The sequence below is a fragment of the Giraffa tippelskirchi genome, chromosome 11 (assembly GCF_054371585.1).
Source record: "Giraffa tippelskirchi isolate mGirTip1 chromosome 11, T2T-mGirTip1v1.2.pri, whole genome shotgun sequence".
NCBI lineage: Eukaryota > Metazoa > Chordata > Mammalia > Artiodactyla > Giraffidae > Giraffa > Giraffa tippelskirchi.
The window spans coordinates 25,629,670-25,650,874 of record NC_137285.1 but is presented as its reverse complement, the minus strand read 5'-3'; the positions used below and the strand labels follow the sequence as shown (position 1 = coordinate 25,650,874).

At 43.0% G+C, this 21,205-nt stretch overlaps 1 protein-coding gene across 12 annotated transcripts in view; it reads left to right on the top strand.

The window, feature by feature from the left end:
* STX2 (syntaxin 2) overlaps positions 1 to 21,205 on the top strand; it is a 330,178-nt gene that overhangs the window by 7,292 nt on the left and 301,681 nt on the right. For 3 of the 12 annotated variants that reach the window (XM_081543068.1, XM_081543067.1, XM_081543069.1), the window contains exon 1: positions 15,177 to 15,358. The exons of 4 other annotated variants lie outside the window; for them this stretch is intronic. In XM_081543068.1, the coding sequence (XP_081399194.1) occupies positions 15,329 to 15,358 (30 nt within the window). In that variant the 5' untranslated portion in view covers positions 15,177 to 15,328. Of the gene's footprint in view, positions 1 to 2,964; positions 3,125 to 14,671; positions 14,807 to 15,176; positions 15,359 to 17,431; positions 17,517 to 21,205 lie in introns of those variants that run through there. 5 more of the 12 variants (XM_081543075.1, XM_081543074.1, XM_081543073.1 and 2 more) reach the window with 3 other exon arrangements.

The following is a 21,205-nucleotide window of genomic DNA, read 5'->3' as shown; positions in this document are numbered from 1 at the left end:
AGTTTGGGGAAAAGAAACTAGAGACAGAATTAAAGTTTTAAAGATGGGACCCTGGGACTCAAGACCTCGTGGATCAAGAGCACTGTTCCTCGGAGCTGCATCAGTTTTATTTAGTGTCTTGGCGAGGAGAAAGTGTCTGTTATGCTACGATGAAGTCAGCCTTCTGTGTCCCCAGTCACGCCTCCCATTTTATTGATTACTTTAAACTATCTTTGTTATTTTCTTGTACAAGGGGTATCACCTACCTGAAGGTCATAAACCTGCATATGCCTTGGAAAAACATCTTGGTGTGTGCACAGTGTTCTGAACTTGAGCTGACCCGGCGTTCCAAGGTCCACACTATGTTTTTCCTTAGCTTAGCAGGGCATGAAGATCCCGACTGATCAACTTGATATACTTTTATTTGGGTTATGCTGTATTGCTATATTTAGCTTTTATTCTTTTCCCATGATGATTTTCTCATGGCGTAGCCAGAGCCACAGGTGGCTATTAACCCCTGCAAATCAGCCTGGGGCACAAGCTCAGGGGTGTGTGATGAGTGTTTTCTTCTACTGATGCTGACAGCATATGTCAAGACTGCCTGGATGTATCCTCCTCACCCGGTTGGAAGCTGGGGAAGGAGCAGGACTCTGTGTCTTCCTACATCACTCTCTGTCTTACACAATTGTCATGACACTGGTAAACCTCGGATTGTTCAAATCTTCCACTCCTAATAGTCATTTCTTTTTAAGCTTTTTCCCCACTGAAACAATGCGGCAGTTAGTATCCTCAAACATATCTCTTTGCATCCTGGGGCTCTTGTTGTTATGGAACTTTTTATTTTATTAAAGATCGATTATTTTTGGTTGCGCTGGGTCTTCATTGCTATGTGGGCTTTTCTCTAGTTGCGGCGAGTGGGGGCTACTCTCTAGTTGCTCCAGTTCTCACTGCAGTGGTTTCTTTGGTTGTGGAGTGCAGGATCTAGGGGTACAGTTCCAGTAGTTGTGGTTCGCAGGCTCTAGAGTGTGGGCTCAGTAATAGTGGCGTGTGGGCTTAGCTGTCCCATGGCACGTGGGATCTGGGAGTGGAACCTGCATCCCCTGAATTGACAGGCAGATTCTTTACCACTGAGCTACCAGGGAAGTCCTATTTTACTTTATGTATTTTGGTTGTGTTTGCAGCTTGCAGGATCTTAGTTCCCCAACCAGGGATTGAAATCAGGCACTCGGGAGTGAAGGTGTGGAGTCCTAACTGGAGTCCTAACTGTTGCACCACCTGTTATGGAACTTTAGATTCCTCAAGAGGACTTGCTAGGTCAAAGGAATGTGTATTTTCTATTTTCCCTAGAAGTTGGCAAAATAGTGTTGAACTGTAGTTTTCATTTGTTTTTCCTGATTATTAGTGATATGTGTATCTTTTTCATCCTAATGTGCCATTTTAGCCTCATAGTTCAAAATGTGTCTCCTCAGGAGTAGCCTGATGATAGCATTACAAGTTTTGGTTTTTTTTTTCTCTTGGATAATATCAATATGAAATGTCCTGAGTCATGATCTGTGACGTATTTCATCCTATTTCGTTTCCATTCACATAAGCAAATACATTAAATAATTCTTTGAAGTATAAGCCAAGAGTATGTGTAGTAGGCAGAATAATGGCCCCAGAGATGTCCATGTGCTAGTCCCAGGAACCTACTGTGATTATGTTATCTTCCACCACAGACAAAACTTTGCAGGTATGATTGATGATAGGGACCTCGAGATGGAGAGACCGTCCAGGTGGGCCTGCTGCGATCACAGGAGTCCAACAAAGTGGAGAACTGGCTGAGGTCAGAGTAAAACCTGTGATAATAGAAGACAGGTCAGAGTGATGTGACATTGCTGGTTTTGAAGACAGAGGAAGGGGCTGTGAACCAAGGAGTGTGGGTGCCTCTAAGCACTGGAAAAAGGAGTCAAACAGATTCTCTCTTAGAACCTCCAGAAAACGCTGACTTTAGCCCAGTGAGACATGTAGCCCCTGTGACCATAAGATAACAAATCTGTGTTATTTTAAACCACTAATATTGTGTTAATTTGTTAGGGCAGCAGTAGGATTCTAAAACAATATGGGACATCATAAGCCTGTTTCCAGATAATGTATTCAGCTCCATTTTTAAAAGGGCAGCCTGTTTCTAAACTTTACATAATGATAAATTAAACAAGGCCATTGCATTTCCAAATACCTTAAAAGATTCATCCTCATTTAAATGTACATTCTAAGGACCTCCCTGCTGGTCCAGTGGCTAAGACTCCACACTCCCAATGCAGGGGGCACAGGTTTGATCCCTGGTCAGAGAACTAGATCTGGCATGCCGCAACTAAGAATTGGTGCAGCCAAATAAATAAAAATACATATATAAAAGTTGTACATTCTGTATCTGGGTTAGGAGAAGACTAAGTGAATTCTAGCCCAGTTTTTAACTCATAAGCATATGGTCAAGTGACAATGATTTTTGAGAGATCTGAATATGAATGGATTTTTTAAATGTCCCCTACTATTTCCTTGTTCTTTTTGTTCAGTCCCTAAGTCATGTCTGACTCTTTGCAATCCCATAGATTGCAGCACACCAGGCTTCCCTGTCTCCCAGAGCTTGCTCAAACTCATGTCCACTGAGTCAGTGATGCCATCCAACCATCTCATCCTCTGTCACTCCCTTCTCCTCCTGCCCTCAGTCTTTGCCAGCATCAGGATCTTTTCCAATTTCCTTAAGTCAAATAAAAATAAATTAACTTAGAATCACATAATTTTAAAATAGGCAGGAGCCTTGCTAAGGTAAAATTCAAACTCTGTTGCTGACCAGAAATTCACTAACCTATAATTTGCCTTACGTTGCCCACTGGAATAATAAAGTTGACTTTTGAATGAATACATGTATTAAGAAAATTTTGCAGCGTAAGTTTTTTGACCAATATTTATTACACACCTCCTATGTGCTGGGCCCCATTCCAGGTGCTGGAGAGAATTTCTGGGCAAAATGGGCAAAAATCCCTGCCCTCAGTGGAGCAGATATTTCGGAGGAGAAAGACAGAAATAGAACACAAAATAAGTACATCGTATATGACATTGTTGGTCAGAGGGTTCCAGGTGTTATGAAAGAAAAAAAAACAAGGTAAGAGGGTTCGGAGTGAGAGGAAGAGGGTGGTAACTTTTAACAGGGTGTGTCAGGAGAGATACTCCTGAAAAGTGTCACTAGACCAAAGTCTTTTTTTATTATTATTATTTTATTTATTTATTTTTGGCTGTGGTTGGTCTTTGTTGCTGTATGGGCTTTTCTCTAATTGTAGTGAGCTGGGGCTACTCTCTAGATGCAGTGCGCGAGCTTCTCATTGCGGTGACTTCTTTTGTCGCAGAGCCCTGGCTCTAGGGCCCCCAGGCCTCAGTATGTGCTGCATGTGGGCTCAGCAGGTGCGGTTTCCGGGTTCTAGAGCGCAGCCTCAATAGCTGTGGAGCAGGAGCTTAGTTGCCCCTCAGCACGTGGGATCTTCCCAGATCAGGGATCGAGCCCATGTCTCCTGTATTGGCAGGTGGATTCTTTACCACTGAGCCACTAGGGAAGCCCCTGGACCAAAGTCTTAAAGGAAGTAAGGGACAAAGCTATATGGTATCTGTGGGAAGAGCATTCAGACAAGAACAGTCAGTGCAAAGGCCCTAAGGTGGAATGTGTCTGGACCAGGAGTCAGTGGAAGGAAGAGTGGAGGGCAACAGGCTCTGGAGGTATTAGAGAATGATCAGTTGGGGCAGGACCTCGCGGGCCACTCTAAGGACTTTGGTTTATGCTCCCAGTGAGTAAATAATTTATATATATATATATATATAATATATATAAATAATATATATATATATATATCCCACAAAACTGCACATCATGTTACCAATGTGCTATTACCTCTGGAGTGTGGACTTAAACTTTAGTGTATTGAAGAATCAAGGCCACTGCAAGCAACCATTTCTTTTCTTCCTTTTTTTTTTAAAAAAAATTTATTTATTTACTTTTGGCTGCACTGGGTCTTCATTGTTGCGCATGGGCTTAGTTACTCCATGGCATGTGGGATCTTATTTCCCCAACCAGGAATCAAACCCATGTCTCCTGCATTGGTGGATTCTTAGCCACTGAACTGCCAGGGAAGTCTGAAGCAACCATCTCTGACTAACGTATCAGGTGTGAAAAATAAAACCAATCATCTAGATGAAAATCTAGGTTGCATAGGCTTCTATTGTTGACATAACAGAAAAAGATTGGAGGCAATGTGTTGGAGCCTTAACTGGGAGTCTCTGGCCTAAGAATCGTTACATGTTTCCTACCATGACTTCAGGAGGCATTCATTTCTGTATTAGCTCGGTATAGGCTCTTCTTAGACATTCTGGAATGTGAAGTTAAGTGATCCTTATAGGAAGCATTGCTACCAATAAAGCTAGTGGAGGTGATAGAGTTCCAGCTGAGCTATTTAAAATCCTGAAAGATGATGCTGTTAACATGCTGCACTCAGTATGTCAGCAAATTTGGAAAACCCAGCAGTGGCCACAGGACTGGAAAAGTCAGTCTTCATCCCAGTTTCAAAGAAGGGCAGTGCTAAGGAATGTTCAAACTACTGGACAATTGTGCTCACTTCCCATGCTGCTGCTGCTGCTGCTAAGTCGCTTCAGTCGTGTCCGACTCTGTGCGACCCCATAGACGGCAGCCCACCAGGCTCCCTGTCCACAGGATTCTCCAGGCAAGAATCCTGGAGTGGGTTGCCATTGCCTTCCCCAGTGCATGAAAGGGAAAAGTGAAAGCGAAGTCGCTCAGTCGTGCCGACTCCTAGTGACCCCATGGACTGTAGCCTACCAGGCTTCTTCGTCCATGGGATTTTCCAGGCAAGAGTACTGGAGTGGGGTGCCATTGCCTTCTCCAACTTCCCATGCTAGTAACATTATATTCTAAATCCTTCAAGCTAGGCTTCAGCAGTATTGAATCAAGAACTTCCAGATATACAAGCTGGATTTAGAAAAGGCAGAGGAACCAGAGATCAAATTGCCAACATTTGTTGGATCATAGAGAAAGCAAGGGAATTCTAGAAAAACATCTACTTCTGTTTCCTTAACTATGCTAAAGCCTTTGATTGTATGGATCACAACAAACTGTGGAAAATTCTTAAAGAGATAGGAATACCAGACCATCTTACCCGTCTCTCAAGAAATCTGTATGTGGGTCAAGAAGCAACAGTTAGAACCTTACATGGAACAACTTACTAGTTCAAAATTGGGAAAGGAATATGACAAGGCTGTATATTGTCACTCTGTTTATTTAACTTAAATGCAGAGTACACCATGCAAAATGCCAGGCTGGTTGAAGCACAAGCTGGAATCAAGATTGCCGGGAGAAACATCAACAACCTTAGATATTCAGATGATACCACCCTAATGGCAGAAAGTGAAGAGGAACTAAAGAACCTCCCGATGAAGGTTAAAGAGGAGAGTGAAAAAGCCAGCTTAAAACTCAATATTAAAAAAGTAAGATCATGGTATCTGGTCCCATCACATCATGGCAAACAGAAGGGGAAAAAGTGGAAGCATGGCAGCTTTTCTCTTCTTGCACTCTAAAACCACTGCAGATGGTGACTGCAGCCATGAAATTAGAAGATACTTGATTACTGGAAGGAAGGCTATGACAAACATAGACAGCAAATTAAAAAGCAAAGACATCACCTTGCTGACAAATGTCCATATAGTCAAGGCAATGGTCTTTCCAGTAGTCATGTAGAGATGGAGAATTGGACCATAAGAAAGGAAGAGCACCAAAGTATTGATGCATATGGTGCTGGAGAAGACTCTTGAGAGTCCCTTGGACAACAAGGAGATCAAACCAGTCAGTTCTAAAGGAAATCAATCCTGTATACTCATTGGAAGGACTGATGCTGAAGCTAAAGCTCCAATCATTTGGCCACTTGATGCAAAGAGTCGACTTATTAGGAAAGACCCTGATACTGAGAAAGACTGAAGGCAAAAGGAGAAGAGGGTGACAGAGGATGAGATGGTTGGATGGCATCACCAATTCAATGGACATGAACTTGGGCAAACTCTGCGAGATAATGAGGGTCAGGGAAGCCTGGCATGCTACATGAGCTTGCAAAAAGTCAGACAAGACTTAGTGACTGAACAACAACCACAACAGGCTCTTCTCTGTGGTGACTAAATGTATGATTTATTTGTTCAGTATATGTCAACCCAAAACATAGATATGTGAGTAGGGAGGACAATTACAAAGATCAGTGTGTTATCATCCTTGGCTACTTATTCTTTCATTCATTTACTTGTAACAGTCCTTGAAAAGGGATATATGAGAAATATGCCCTGTCCTCCAGAAGCTAAATTTTTAATTTAATTTAATTTTAAATTAAAGAAATTTTTAACAATATTTATTTGTCTGTCCCAGTCTTAGTTCCCCCATCCATCCTGGGTGGTTAATAGCTAAGTAATCAGATTCTCTTTCCTGGTAATATAGGTCTCTTTCAATCTTGAGTAGTAGCTATTTTGAACCCACTACTGTGGCCTAACTGATATTTCAACCCCAGAAACATGCAACTGCATTTGTATGTACATAACAGGGACAAATACGTGAACCGTGAACTTCCAGATGTTCAAGCTGGTTTTAGAAAAGGCAGAGGAACTAGAGATCAAATTGCCAACATCCGCTGGATCATCAAAAAAGCAAGAGAGTTCCAGAAAAACATCTATTTCTGCTTCGTTGACTATGCCAAAGCCTTTGACTGTGTGGATCACAATAAACTGTGGAAAGTTCTGAAAGAGACGGGAATACCAGACCATCTGACCTGTCTCTTGAGAAACCTGTATGCAGGTCAGGAAGCAACAGTTAGAACTGGACATGCAACAACAGACTGGTTCCAAATCGGAAAAGGAGTACGTCAAGGCTGTATATTGTCACTCTGCTTATTTAACTTATATGCAGAGTACAACATGAGAAATGCTGGGCTGGAAGAAGCACAGGCTGGAATGAAGCTTGCCGGGAGAAATATCAATAACCTCAGATATGCAGATGACACCACCCTTATGGCAGAAAGTGAAGAAGAACTAAAGAGCCTCTTGATGAAAGTGAAAGAGGAGAGTGAAAAAGTTGGCTTAAAGCTCAACATTCAGAAAACTAAGATCATGGCATCTGGTCCCATCACTTCATGGAAAGTAGATGGGCAAACAGTGAAAACAGTGTCAGACTTTATTTTTTTGCGCTCCAAAATCCCTGCAGATGGTGATTGCAGCCATGAAATTAAAAGACGCTTACTCCTTGGAAGGAAGGTTATGACCAACCTTGATAGCATATTTAAAAGCAGAGACATTACTTTGCCAACAAAGGTCCGTCTAGTCAAGGCTATGGTTTTTCCAGTAGTCATGTATGGATGTGAGAGTTGGACGATGAAGAAAGCTGAATGCTGAAGAATTGATGCTTTTGAACTGTGGTGTTGGAGAAGACTCTTGAGAGTCCCTTGGACTGCAAGATGATCCAACCATTCCATTCTAAAGGAGATCAGTCCTGGGTGTTCATTGGAAGGACTGATGTTGAAGCTGAAACTCCAATACTTTGGCCACCTTATGCGAAGAGTTGACTCATTGGAAAAGACCCTAATGCTGGGAAGGATTGGGAGCAGGAGGAGAAGGGGATGACAGAGGATGAGATGGTTGGATGGCATCACCGACTCGATGGACATGGGTTTGGGTAAACTCCGGGAGTTGGTGATGGACAGGGAGGCCTGGCGTGCTATGATTCATGGGGTCGCAAAGAGTTGGACACGACTGAGCGACTGAACTGAACTGAACTGAACTGAATAGGGACAAGAGTGCTGAATTATGTATTAGTAGTCACACTCTTTTTCCTTCCTTGGCAGGATAAGAAAGTTCTGGTTGACAATTCAACATTATCCAGCTGCTCTCTCCATATTATATGCTTTGGAATAATCTGTTGTGGGAGGGGGAGGAAAAGTTACGCATGCTAAGTTGCTTCAGTTGTTTTTGACTCTTTGCAACCCTATGGACTATAGCCCACCAGGCTCCTCTGTCCCTGGGATTCTCCAGTCAAGAATACTGAAGTGGGTTGCCAGGCTCTCCTCCAGTGAATCTTCCTGACCTAGGCCAATACTTATTGGGGAGAAATTAACAATGATGGTAGACGGACAGCAAGTGCCCTGGTGGGGAAGTTTAGGGTGTGATGAGCAAGAAAGATGATATTCTGGGAACTTTAAGGTATAAAGGGCTCCCCAGGTGGCTCAATAGTAAAGAATCCCCCTGCCAAAGCAGGAGACATCAGTTTGACCCCTGGGTTGGGAAGATCCAGTGGAGAAGGAAATGGCAACCCTACTCCAGTATTCTTGCTTGGAAAACCTCATGGACAGAGGAGCCTGGCAGGCTACAGTCCATGGGGTCACACAGAGTTGGATACAACTGAGTACACAAGCAGATGCAGGTAGGGTATAAAATACATGGAACACTAGGAAACTGTAGAAAGTGTTTAAAGAGAGATATTGGGAGTTACAAATGAGACCTCATCTAATATTCTTAGAAATAACTTAATAAAGACTGGAATCAGTTTTAATTGCCTTGACTGTGGGGCTCCATTTTTCCAAGTGAAATGCCACAGAGACTGGATGTTTAGATGCCACACTCAGAATCCAGGGAACATTTATGGATAAATACGTTTAATCAAAATTGTTTTGACATCAGTAAGTATTCATTTTAACAAAGTGTCTTCCAGAGGGAACTGTGTTAGAGCAATTCAATGCCTTAATTAGTGTTCTACACAGTGCAATTGAAGGATCCCAATGTCTTCCTTTTACACTTCTTGCTAATGAGTTGATCTTCACTGGAATCAAGTGGGATGGAGTGGATTATTCACCCACCCAGAAACCTTCGTCCTTCTACAGGCTTGTTCATTAGACCTCCCTCTGCCAGTGATTTTGTGCCAGGCATTTCTGGTCTCCAGCAGGTCACATGACCGGGTTTGACCTATCACAGCCGCAAAGTTACCTGACTTGTGATGGGTTGGGAGGTAGGCAAATAAACCCAGCTGAGTGAGAGTTGGACTATAAAGAAAGCTGAATACCGAAGAATTGATGCTTTTGAACTGTGGTGTTGGAGAAGACTCTTGAGAGTCCCTTGGACTACAAGGAGATCAAACCAGTCCATCCTAGAGGAAATCAGTCCTAAATCTTCACTGCAAGGACTGATGCTGAAGCTGAAACTCCAATACTTTGGCCACCTGATGTGAAGAACTGACTCATTGGAAAAGACCCTGATGCTAGGAAAGATTGAAGGTGGGAGGAGAAGGGGAAGACAGAGGACGAGATGGTTGGATGGCATCACCGACTCGATGGACATGAGTTTGAGTAAGCTCTGGGATTGGTGATGGACAGGGAAGCCTTGTGTGCTGCAGTCCGTGGGATCCCAAAGAGTCGGACATGACTGAGCTACTGAACTGAACTGAACTGATCCAATCAGAGTGAAGTTCGGGAATGAAGCTACAACCCAGAAAAGGTGCTGTTTCTTTTCCCTGGGACTGAATCTGGCTCCTGGCCCAGCCAGACACCAATGCAGAGGAATCACCTGAGAGATAAAAAATGAGCTCTGATGGCTGAGCACCTGTGTCAGACCTGCCTGTCTGAGTCAATACTCCAACCTGACTGAGAAAGATCAGTTCTTTCCTTTGTACTTTCCACTGCCAAGATTTTATTCGTTAATCAACTCTTTAGTGTAAAACATTTCTTTATTACAGCTTTTGTCATTGGAAAGTATGGGTGTGTGTGCAGATCAGTTCAGTCAGTTCAGTTGCTCAGTCGTGCCTGACTCTTTACGACTCCATGGACTGCAGCACGTCAGGCTTACCTGTCCATCACCAACACCTGGAGCTTGCTCCATCTCATGTCCATCGAGTTGGTGATGTCATCTAACCAGCTCATCCTCTGTCACTCCCTTCTCCTCCTGCCTTCAGTCTTTCCCAGCATCAGGGTCTTTTCCAAGGACTCAGTTCTTCACATCAGGTGGTCAAGTATTGGAGCTTCAGCTTCAGCATCTGTCCTTCCAATGAATATTCAGGACTGATTTCCTTTAGGATTGACTGGTTGGATCTCCTTGCTGTCCAAGAGCCTCTCAAGAGTCTTCTCCAACACCACAGCTCAAAAGCATCAATTATTCAGTGCTCAGCCTTCTTCACGGTCCAAATCTCACATCCACACATGACTACTGGACAAACCATAGCTTTGACTTTATGGACTTTTGTCGGCAAAGTAATGTCTCTGCTTTTAATACGCTGTCTAGGTTTGCATAACTTTTCTTCCAAGGAGCAAGCCTCTTTTAACTTCATGGCTGCAGTCACCATCTGCAGTGATTTTGGAGCCCAAGAAAATAAAGTCTCTCACTGTTTTTATTGTTTCCCCATCTATTTGCCATGAAGTGGTGGGACTGGATGCCAGTCTTAGTTTTTTGAATGTTAGAGTTTTAAGGCAGCTTTTTCACTCTCCTCTTTTACTTTATTCAAGAGGCTCTTTAGTTCCTCTTAGTTTTCTACCATAAGGGTGGTGTCATCTGCATATTTGGGCTTCTCTGATAGCTCAGTTGGTGAAGAATCTACCTGCAATGCAGGAGACCTGGGTTCTATCCCAGGGTTGGGAAGATCCTCTGGAGAAGGAAAAGGCTACCCACTCCAGTATTCTGGCCTGGAGAATTCCATGGACTATATAGTCCATGGGGTTGCAAAGAGTCGGACATGACTGAGTGAAAGGACACTTTCACTTTCATCTGCGTATCTGAAGTAACTGATATTTTTCCCAGCAATCTTGATTCCAGCTTGTGCTTCATTTAGCCCAGCATTTCGAATGATGTACTCTGCATAGAAGTTAAATAAACAGGGTGACAATATACAGCCTTATTGTACTGCTTTCCCAGTTTGGAACCAGTCCATTGTTCCGTGTCTTGTTCTAAGTGTCGCTTCTTGACCTGCATGCAGATTTCTCAGGAGGAAGGTGAGGTGGTCTGGTATGTCCATCTCTTTAAGAATTTTCCAGTTTGTAGTGATCCACATAGTCAAAGGCTTTGGCTTAGTAAATAAAGCAGAAGTAGATGTTTTTCTGGAATTCTTTTGCTTTTTCTATAATCCAATGGATGTTGGCAATTTGATCTCTGGTTCCTCTGCCTTTTCTAAACTGTGTGTAAATAATTTTTACTCGATGCAGTTTCTCCAGGCTGATTTTGCACATCTAAAGTCTGTTAAGATCTGATGCTTTCATCAGTTTTTTAAATACGAGCAAATTTTGCAGTATTCACTTTTAGGAAGTTAATTTTATGTTAATGATTCTTTTTCCCAAACCTAATTTTCCTGAGTAATTTTTTCTTTTTTTTTTTTTTGCTGTTACTAACCAGGTATAACTTTTCAATCAGTTTTTAAAATTTGTAACAAATCTTACCATGTGTAGTTTAGATTTTTTATTACATGTTAATTTTTTCTAAGAGTAATAAGCCTAAGTTGATCAAACACACATCATTCACACTTATTGTTTGCAATTAAGAGGGCCAATGAATAGGGCAAATCAGTTTCTCGAGGCATAGTGGGGTCACGATGAGAAAGTCACACACAGCCTTTCAACTTGAAAGCAGCCTTATCACCACTTCACAGGCAGGAAAACTGAGTCTTCAAGAGGTTAGTCTTTTTGTTCTGGTAACCTAAAACAATAAGACCATCAGTTATTTTACCAGCAAAATGGGTTTATTTCCGAGCAGCAAAGAATTTCTACTTGCAACATGCAAGTATGGCAAACTACAAACAAGTCTGGTAAAACAACAGAAAGAAAGTTCTTACAGAAGAGAAGGGGCACTTGGGAGGGGTCATTGTGAACAAAACGTCCATGGGAAGAAACCAAGAGTTTGAAATACAGTGGCTTTCATTGACTGAATTGCGCTGGTCTCTCATTGACTGAGTTGTTGCCAGGCCAGGAGGAAAAACTTCCTCTTGCTGGTGGTAGTAATGTCACTTCCCATGGGAGATGCAAGGTACCATCTCTTCCTGCTGGGATCTGTATTGACATTGAGTGAGAGCTCCCCCTTTGGCCTCTTGACTCCATTTTAGTGAGGTTTCCCTTTATATATCTTCACAGTCCAAAGTCACATGTAGTAAATAGCAGAACTGGGATTCAAAGCCAGGTCTCGACATCTATTATTACTATTATTTTACTGTAATATAGAGTATTTACAATGTTGTATTAATTTCTGACAAATAGAAAAGTGGTTCAGTTATATATATATACACACACACATTCTTTTTCATATTCTTTTCCATTGTCACAGGATATTGAATATAGTTCCCTGTGCCATACAGTAGATCTCTGTTGTTTATCCATTCTATATATAATGGTTTGCATCTGCTAATCCCAAATTCCCAAGCCATCCCTCTCTCAACCCCTCCCCCTTGGCAACCACAAGTTTGTTCTTTTCGTGAGTCTGTTTCTGATTTGTAGATAAGTTCACTTGTGTCATATTTTAGATTCCACATATAAGCTACGTCATTTGATATTTGTCTTTCTCTTTCTGACTTCCTTCACTTAGTATGATAGTCTCCAGGTCCATCCATGTTGCTGCAAATGGCATTATTTCATTCTTTTTTATGACTGAGTAGTATTCCATTGCATATATGTATCATATCTTCTTTATCCATTCATCTGTTGTTGGACATTTAGGTTGTTTCCATGTCTTCACTATTGTAAATAGTGCTGCTATGAACATTGAGGTGCATGTGTCCTTTTGAATTATATTTTTTGGACATCTATTATTTTATTTTACAAATTATGTATAGAGTGCCTCCAGCTTGCCAGAAATTTTGTAAGGATTGGAGCCACAAGACAGTGGTGAACAAGACAGACTAAAGCCCCTATTCCCTAAGACCTTGTATTTTAAAAGTAACCTAGCTCCTAGTCTGTAATCTATTTTAATTCTTGTAGCAATATATTAGGACTTTTTTATTCTAAGTGAAGAAACTGAAAAAGAATTCATTGGCTCATGAAAGTCCTGGAGTGTGCTGGTTTCAGGTACTGCTTGACAGAGGAGCTCAAATACTGTACAGGACAAAGTGTTTTTGTCTAGCCTCTCTCAATTTTACTTCCTTTATATTAACCTCATTCTTAGAATCTCTGTACAATTGCCCACTCTTCCCCTGCCAACACCTTGTTTTAATTGCTTAGTCAAAATGGAAAATTTTTTTCAATCTATATCCATCAATTTACTGATTTCGATTTAACTTATGAAAAACATATCAAAGTCAAAAATTAAGAAGAGACAAATTTGTCTCTAGTCCACCCAAGTTTGAAAAATGAAGTTGCTCAGTCATATCTGACTCTTTGTGACCCCATAAACTGTAGCCCTCCAGGGGCCTCTGTCCATGGAATCTTTCAGGCAAGAATACTGGAGTGAGTTGCCATTTCCTACTCCTGGGATCATCCCACTTCATAGGTACCAGCTAATCTGGAGTTTTAGATCTACCAGGAGGGCAATTAATCAATCAATCAAGCTTGTGCAATGGAGCCCCAATAAAAACTCAGAATTGGTGGCCTGGGTGAACTTTCCTTGTTGGCAACTTCATGTATATTGACACCCATCAATGCTGTGAAAGTAATGTGTCTTCTCCTTCTGCCCAAGGAGAAGACAATAGAAGCTTCACATTTGGTACAATCAGGATGTCCTCCCCTGACCCCCCACCCCACCGCCAAGCATGTCTGCCCTTTGCTGGTGTTAATCTGTATCCATCCCCTGTGTTAAACCCCAACTGTGAGCACTGCAGTTTTCAGTGAATTCTGTGAGTCCCTCCAGTGAGTTACTGAACTTGGGGAACCCCCAGAACTTGTAGTTGGTGTCAGGAGTCAGAGGGGTCTTGGAGACAGTTCCCTGTAACTTTGTTGGCCTAAACTCTGGTGCCTCCCATGACCACTGTCTGATGTAGCCACCTCTCTCTCAGCCCTCCTCCAAGTCCATGCCGCATTTTATTTATTTGTCTGCTTCTGTATTGTCTGTTTTTCACACTAAAAATGCATCCCAAGGCCTGAGTCTCTGCATATTACCACTTCATGCCATTTTAAATTACATTCTTTAAGTTATGTTAATCATTATGGGCCTTCAGTTCAGTTCAGTTGGCTCAGTTGTGTCCGACTCTTTGCGACACCATGGACTGCAGCACACCAGGCCTCCCTGTCCATCACCAACTCCCGGAGCTTGCTCAAACTCATGTCCATCGAGTCAGTGATGTCATCCAACCATCTCATCCTCTGTCGTCCCCTTCTCTTCCTCCCTTCAATCTTACCCAGCATCAGGGTCTTTTCCAAAGAGTCAGTTCTTCTCATCAGGTGGTCAATGTATTGGAGCTTCAACTTCAGTATCAGTCTTTGCAATGAATATTCAGGACTGATTTCCTTTAGGATTGACTGGGCCTTAGTCACACAAAAAAGGATAAAAATCCATAGAAATGTGTTAGTCACTCACTCATGTCTGACTCTTTGCGACCTCATGGACTGTAGCTCCTCAGGCTCCTCTGTCCATGGAATTCTCCAGGCAAGAATACTGGAGTGGGTTGCCATTCCCTCCTCCAGGGGATCTTCCCGACCCAGGGATTGAACTCTGCTCTCCTGCATTGCAGGCAGAAGCCACCAGGGAAGCTCCAAGAATCGTTAAAGAGAAGGCCTTTGTTCGGAATATGTATATGCAAAGCTGCACCTAACCCATCTGCATACAGTTGCTAAATTCGTCACCAAATTTTCCACGAATTTCTAAAGTAAGTCAAATGAATGTGAAAGCACAAAAACAAAAGCAAATCAAGAGCAAAAGTCTTATCTAACCGACCAGGATAAGATGCCGCCAGAAAACAACTCAGCCGAGCCCCGCCCCTTCGCGGCCAGCCCCGCCTCTCCTCAACAGGCCCCGCCCCTCTCCTTTCATTCAGACTCCGCTCCTTCCCCTACCAGATCGCGTCTGTTCCTCTGCCGCGCCCCTTGGGCGGGCCCCTTCCATCCCCGATAGTACCCGCCTAAACAAGCCAGGCCCCGCCCCTCCCCGGCGGACCCCGCCCCTTGGGTCGCGGCATTCCCTCAGGAAGGCTCCCGCTGTCTGCGTGGGTCTGGGCGCGGCGCGGGCCGGGCATGCGCAGAGCGCGAGTGCGCGGTTGCCGTGGCAGCGCCGGCTGAGGGGAGGGCGACCGGCGGGCTGAGGCGGCGGCGGGGCCACCGAGAGCTCGCGGCCGGCCGGAGGCGGCGCCGGGCAGGCCTGAGCAGCGGGGCGCGGCGCCCGGCCCGTGGGGATGCGGGACCGGCTGCCGGACCTGACGGCGGTGAGCCGCGGGCGGGCGGGCGAGCTGGAGTGTAGCGGTTCGGGCCGGGAGTCCTGTGGGCGCGAGGATGGGCGGGGGGCGGGGAGGTGCGGGGCTGGGCTAGGGGCTCAGGGTGCGGGTTCACAGGGTGGGCAGGGAAAGGGAGCCCGGGTCCCGGGGCGCAGGCCTGAGGGGCGGCCCCTGTGCGTGGTCGGGGAGGGGGCGCTCGGCTTCCCCAGGCCGCAGCACCGCCGTCCCACCATCTCCCCGACGCCCCGAAGGCACTCTTCTGCCCTCACTTCTGCACTGGGCGTTGGGGCGGGGAATAGCTTTTGAGCCGGCGTCTCAGGGCCCGGCCGGGCCTCGAACCTCCTTTTCTGAGCTGGGCTCTGCTGCTTTTCAGGTGACTTCCTTCCCTAGAGGCGGTCCATTCCTTCGCCTGCTTTAAATCCTTGCAGACATTTATCCTGACCAGAAATTCCTTGTTGAATTATGGTCGGTTCCATCCTAGTATGCTTCAGCTCCCTGAGAGCAGGGACTTGGCCCCTTCCCCTTGCTCCCTGTGTGTTATCTGGGGTTTCCGATGGGACCCCGCGCGCAGTAGCTCAGTGGATAGCTGGGAACTGATGCATCTGATGCCACATGCCAGTGGGCGCCTTGCAGGGCTGGATGCTGGGAGGGAGCGGTGAGGCGCTCACCATAAATTTGCGCCCAGAGGGGCGCCTTTTGTTTCCCCGGTAAATAGTTGCTTTGTGTTTGTTTACTCCCAGTAAACCCCGCTGGTGGAGTACATAGGTGCTCAGCAAATTACCAGTGACTTTAGTAAGAGAACAGTGCTTTGTCCCTTTAGGTATTGATGCATTCCACAGACAATACTGTGAATGAGATGGTGACATTGAAACAGTAGTGGATGTTTATAGAATGTAGAAGTGTTAAAATATTTTAGGTGAACAGAATTAATTCTGACTTTTTCTTGAAAAATACAAGTACTAAAATAGTGTTGGATGTTTCACAATTCATTTCCCAGTACTCTTAAACAGCCTCAGAACGGGGCAAGGCCACTGCGCTGAAGCATCCACTGAATGTAATGAATTAACCTCTCCTTGGCTTCTAGAATGGATCCAGCCCTGTCCCAGGCTTAGGAAGTAGAGAGAATAGTCCCTCAGATTATTATCTGTGTTCTGTTGGCCAGATGAGGAATCTTAGTTCAGAGAAGCAATGAATTATTCATTCTTCAGATTATGGAAAAATTATGCTTTTATACTCTTTCCCAGAAAGTTTCTTCATAGTGATTTTTCTTTCCTTCCCTTTTTATTAACGGTCAGATATTTTGACGTCTGTGTTCACAGGTTAGCAACATGTTAAACGGCAAATTGCTGTTCTGTTATCGCACTCAATGGAGTATCTTTCCTTGTTAGAAGCTGAGATATTTGTTAAGTGAAGAAATGAAGAATGTATCATGAATAGACAAATTTATGAATGTTGGGGAACAGTAGAAAATATATGTTAGTGGAATATGTGAGAAGCTTTTCTTGGCTTGTTTAGCAAAAAAAGCAAAAAAAAAAAGAAGGCAGTTCTTTATCACTCTTAAGTGTATGTGTATTTCAGCTCTTATGGCAGCAGTGTTGGTAAGACCATGTTTTGATCTAGAATTCTAGAGGAAGAAGTGATCTTTTCTGATCGAGTATCATGATGATTGAGCAGCTGTAGGACAAATTAGTGGATGTTTCTGTGTCTGGAGTTGTTGAATCCTGGGCAGGAAATTTCTGAACCTCTCAAAACCTCAGTTTTCCTGAATATAAAATGAAGATAATAAGATTTTTTTGTGTACTCTTATGGAAGAAGTGCTGAATCATAAAATTATCTCCTGCGTGTGACACTCTGGTAGAGGGTGGGAGAGAGAAAATGCTTTGTAATTACAAGTGCTATTAATATGTATTAGTTTTTAATATGTTTTCAAGCAGTTATGAAAAGCAACCTTCTCCCTGGCATATTAACTTAAAATTGAATCTGACATACTTAAAGTTTAACTTTTAATATTTAAAAACTTATCTGAAAATTATCAGCTATCAAAGCGAATTTTTTTTTTCTTCAGGAAATGTGTCTTTTCCAGGTAGCTCTTGGAGTAGAAAATGACCTTTCACAACCATATTTCTAAGTGGCTGGTGTTTTTTCCTAGGTAAATGTGAATATTTAATTTTACTAGTTAAAATGCCTCTGTTGTCCACATTGACAAAATGTTCTTTGATGCCTTCTAGAAGTTTCTTTTATTAGCTGTTAGTGATTCCTCCTAAGAAAAAGATTCCCACTGATAACTACTCGGAAAGGACTTAAAAGTTAGTTTGTCCAACACAATTTGTCAAATATAGAGTTAGCTGCTTCTAAGCAAGAATTCTCTTTTTGAGCAGCCAGTTCCTTTGGGTGCAGAAAGTTTGAGTGACTTGCCCAAAATTTCCTAAACTCTAAATCCAGAAGGATGTTTCTGGTTTTAAAAAAAATAAAAGGACCACCCGTTCAGTAGATTCTGGAGCCCCCGATCTCTGAGGTTATGTGCTAAGTGCAGAGGGCACAGAAATGAACTGGATGTGTGCTGTGTGGATGTGCACAACTGGGTAAGGAAGAGTGAAGAAGCAGAAGGAAATACATTTAGGAAGTAAGTCAAAGTGGAATTGCTGTCCTTTGGGATAATGACCCCAAATATATTTTGATTACCTTTTAAAAAAAGTTTGTGAATGCAAATGACTGTATTTACAATAGTTAAAAACAGGAAGATTGCAAATTTCAGCTGTGGGAATTTGCAGAGTAATAGATATAAACATATATAGTTAGATGGTATTCATTGGTAGACATATGAGAAAATTACATTTTTTAAAGAAAATTGTATTGAAATATAGTTGATTTACAATGTTCTATTTCTGCTGGACAACAGTGATTCAGTTATACATATATATATTTTTCATAATCTTTTCTTTTAGGGTTTTCACAGGATATTGAATATAGTTCTCTGTCTATACAGTAGGACTTTGTTTATTGAGAAAATTACTATCTTTAATACCTGGGTTCATGGTGATGAAGTGCACGTAAAATTTTTTAAAGGGCAAGAAAAGCTGCCTAGATATTTTTAAGGTTCTACTTTGGCAGCTCAGATGGGACACAGAGTGCAGATTGTTATGTGGTAAAGATTCAGGTTCCAACTTAGAAAGTAAAAACATTTTTTTCTAAGTATGTCACTGAAATTTAAAATACTGAGAATTTCGTAATACATATATCCTTTAATATATGAATTGTCTATAATATTTGAATATGTTTCAGTTCAGTCGCTCAGTCGTGTCCGACTCTTTGCGACCCCATGAATTGCAGCACGCCAGGCCTCTCTGTCCACCATCTCCCGGAGTCTACCCAAACCCATGTCCATCGAGTCAGTGATGCCATCCAACCATCTCATCCTCTGTCATCCCCTTCTCCTCCTGCCCCCAATCCTACCCAGCATTAGGGTCTTTTCAATGAGTCAACTCTTCACATGAGATGGCCAAAGTATTGGAGTTTCAGCTTCAACATCAGTCCTTCCAATGAACACCCAGGATTGATCTCCTTTAGGATGGATTGAATATGTTTATAGCTGAGGATTTCATAATTTACTGAATCCTGTGTCATTCTACAGACAGTTGGGATCCCACAGGTGGGATCTTTGTGACCCAGATCTATAGTTTCTCTGTGTGTAGGCAAGATGGGTTGTATTTCTTCCCAACCCCAGGGATCGAACCTATGTCTCTTGCATCTCCTGCATTGGCAGGCGATTCTTGACCACTGCGCCTCCTGGGAAGCCCTTGTTATTTCTCTGGGAACCACAATAAATACTATTTGTATACAAAATAAAAAAGCAAAGTCTCTACATTTCCACAGGTTAATTACTTCTTGTTTTTAATTTCAAGTCTGTTCATTCTGAATATAAGGGATGGAGAACCCAAGAGAGAACCAGCAGCTCACTCTGGCAGGTCCCCTGGTCCAGTCTGCTGTTCCCACGTGCCCTCCTCTCTGGGTCCTCGTGAGCTACTCACTTTGTATGTCTCTCACCCCCTCCCCTTTTCTGCCCCCACGTTTTCTTTTGGCCTCAGTGCAAGCATCGCTACCAGGAAGTCTTCCCTCTTGTGTCCCCAGAGATTGCCCATCTGAACACACACGTAGTCCTGTTTTCTGCGCCCTCCCGCAGACTCTGCACACTTTCCAGGGCAGATGTGTGCTGTCAGGTTTGCTCTGAGACCTTAGGACTCTGCATGGAGCACCTGCTAGGTGTGGTTTGAGTCATGCGTTTGCTTCTGACTAACGCCCATGGTTAGTTAGGAAAATGTAGATGACAATGGACTCTGTTGTCTTCAGGCTCTTTGGGTTGCAAGGGACAGAAACCCCTTCGCTAAAACAGAAAAGGGAGATTGATGCAAGGGTAGAATGGGGCTTCAGACTCAACAGCGGAATGTGCTGTCAGACCTCACGAGGGGATGGAACCAGGGGCTAGCGAGCAACCAAGACTGCCTCTGTCCTCCAGTCCTGTCCATTGTGCCGCTTCGTGCTGTGTGTGTCTGTGTCTTTGTTTCCTGGTTTCCCCGTCGTTCTATATGTGCTTTCTCTCCTCTATCCCCATCTCCATCTCATTTCTCTGCCCTTCATTCATTCCTTTAGCTGATCTCAACTGAGTGACTGCTACGTGCTAGGCACTGTTTCAGGCATAACTTGCAACAAGACCCTTGAAGTCCTTGCTCCCCTGAAATGTGTCCTGGGGGGAGGGGACAAGGAACAGTTAAGTCAGTGAGCAGTCACTGCTGGGGAGGATATAAAATGGTGAGTGGGTATGGGTTGGCTGCTTGAGCTGGGTGGTCAGGGGTCTTGATCGGGGAGGTCTCTGAGCTGAGATGTAATGAGAAGAAGGAGCCAGCTGGGTACAGGCTGGGCAGGGGGTGGCCAGCCAAGGCTCTGCTGTGAAGGACAGAAGGATGATGAGTTTGATAGTCAGTGGTGAGTGAAAATGAGAGATGAGAAAAAATCTTTAAGCATATCTTTGAGAGGAAAAAACCAGAAGCATTTATGCAGTACAATGTTATTTATGTAAAGTGTAAGGACCTGTAGTATTTATAATATTAACAATGGAGATAAATATGAAGTGAAAATACAAAACATGAAACAGTAATATTCTACCTAGGGCATAAAACTATAACTGATTATATAAAAATATGGGAAAGAAATGTTACTTACATCTGGCAACATGATTACCAAGTGTCCAGCAGTCAGCTTTTACCTATTTTTAATTACAAGTATTCTTTTTTTTTTTTTAACTGAAGTAATGTAATTTTGAAAAAGAAATTACCGTATCCTATCAATAAAGCTATTGCCACCATTGGGCATATTTCAAGAGAATTGTTTCCCCACAGTTAGCATTTGCATGGAAGGCCCTAGTGTATGTGTATATGGAGAATAACATGGAGAAAAATTCAGTATCTTATCCAACTTTGGATTCTTTTAGTTTGTGATAATTCAACTTCTGAATTATCTCAACAGAGAGCATTCCAGTGACAGATAATTCGTCTTTGTTAAATAATTGCTAAAGAGGGAAGCTCCTTACTGTCTCTTCCTCACAACATTTTTCACAGAGAGAATTGTATTTTAATATAATGCTGCTTTTAAGGAGAATTCTTTTAAAATTTAACAGAAATCGAATGTTGATATTTGGGTGCTTATCTCACACTTTGACACTTTGGAAATCAAGTTGGAGGCTATTCCCACTGCTCTTAGTGAATGCCATGAATCATTTTGTTATTTACAATAAGTACACTGTTGTAAACAACAGCTGTTGTACAGGGGTTACACCGTCTCAGC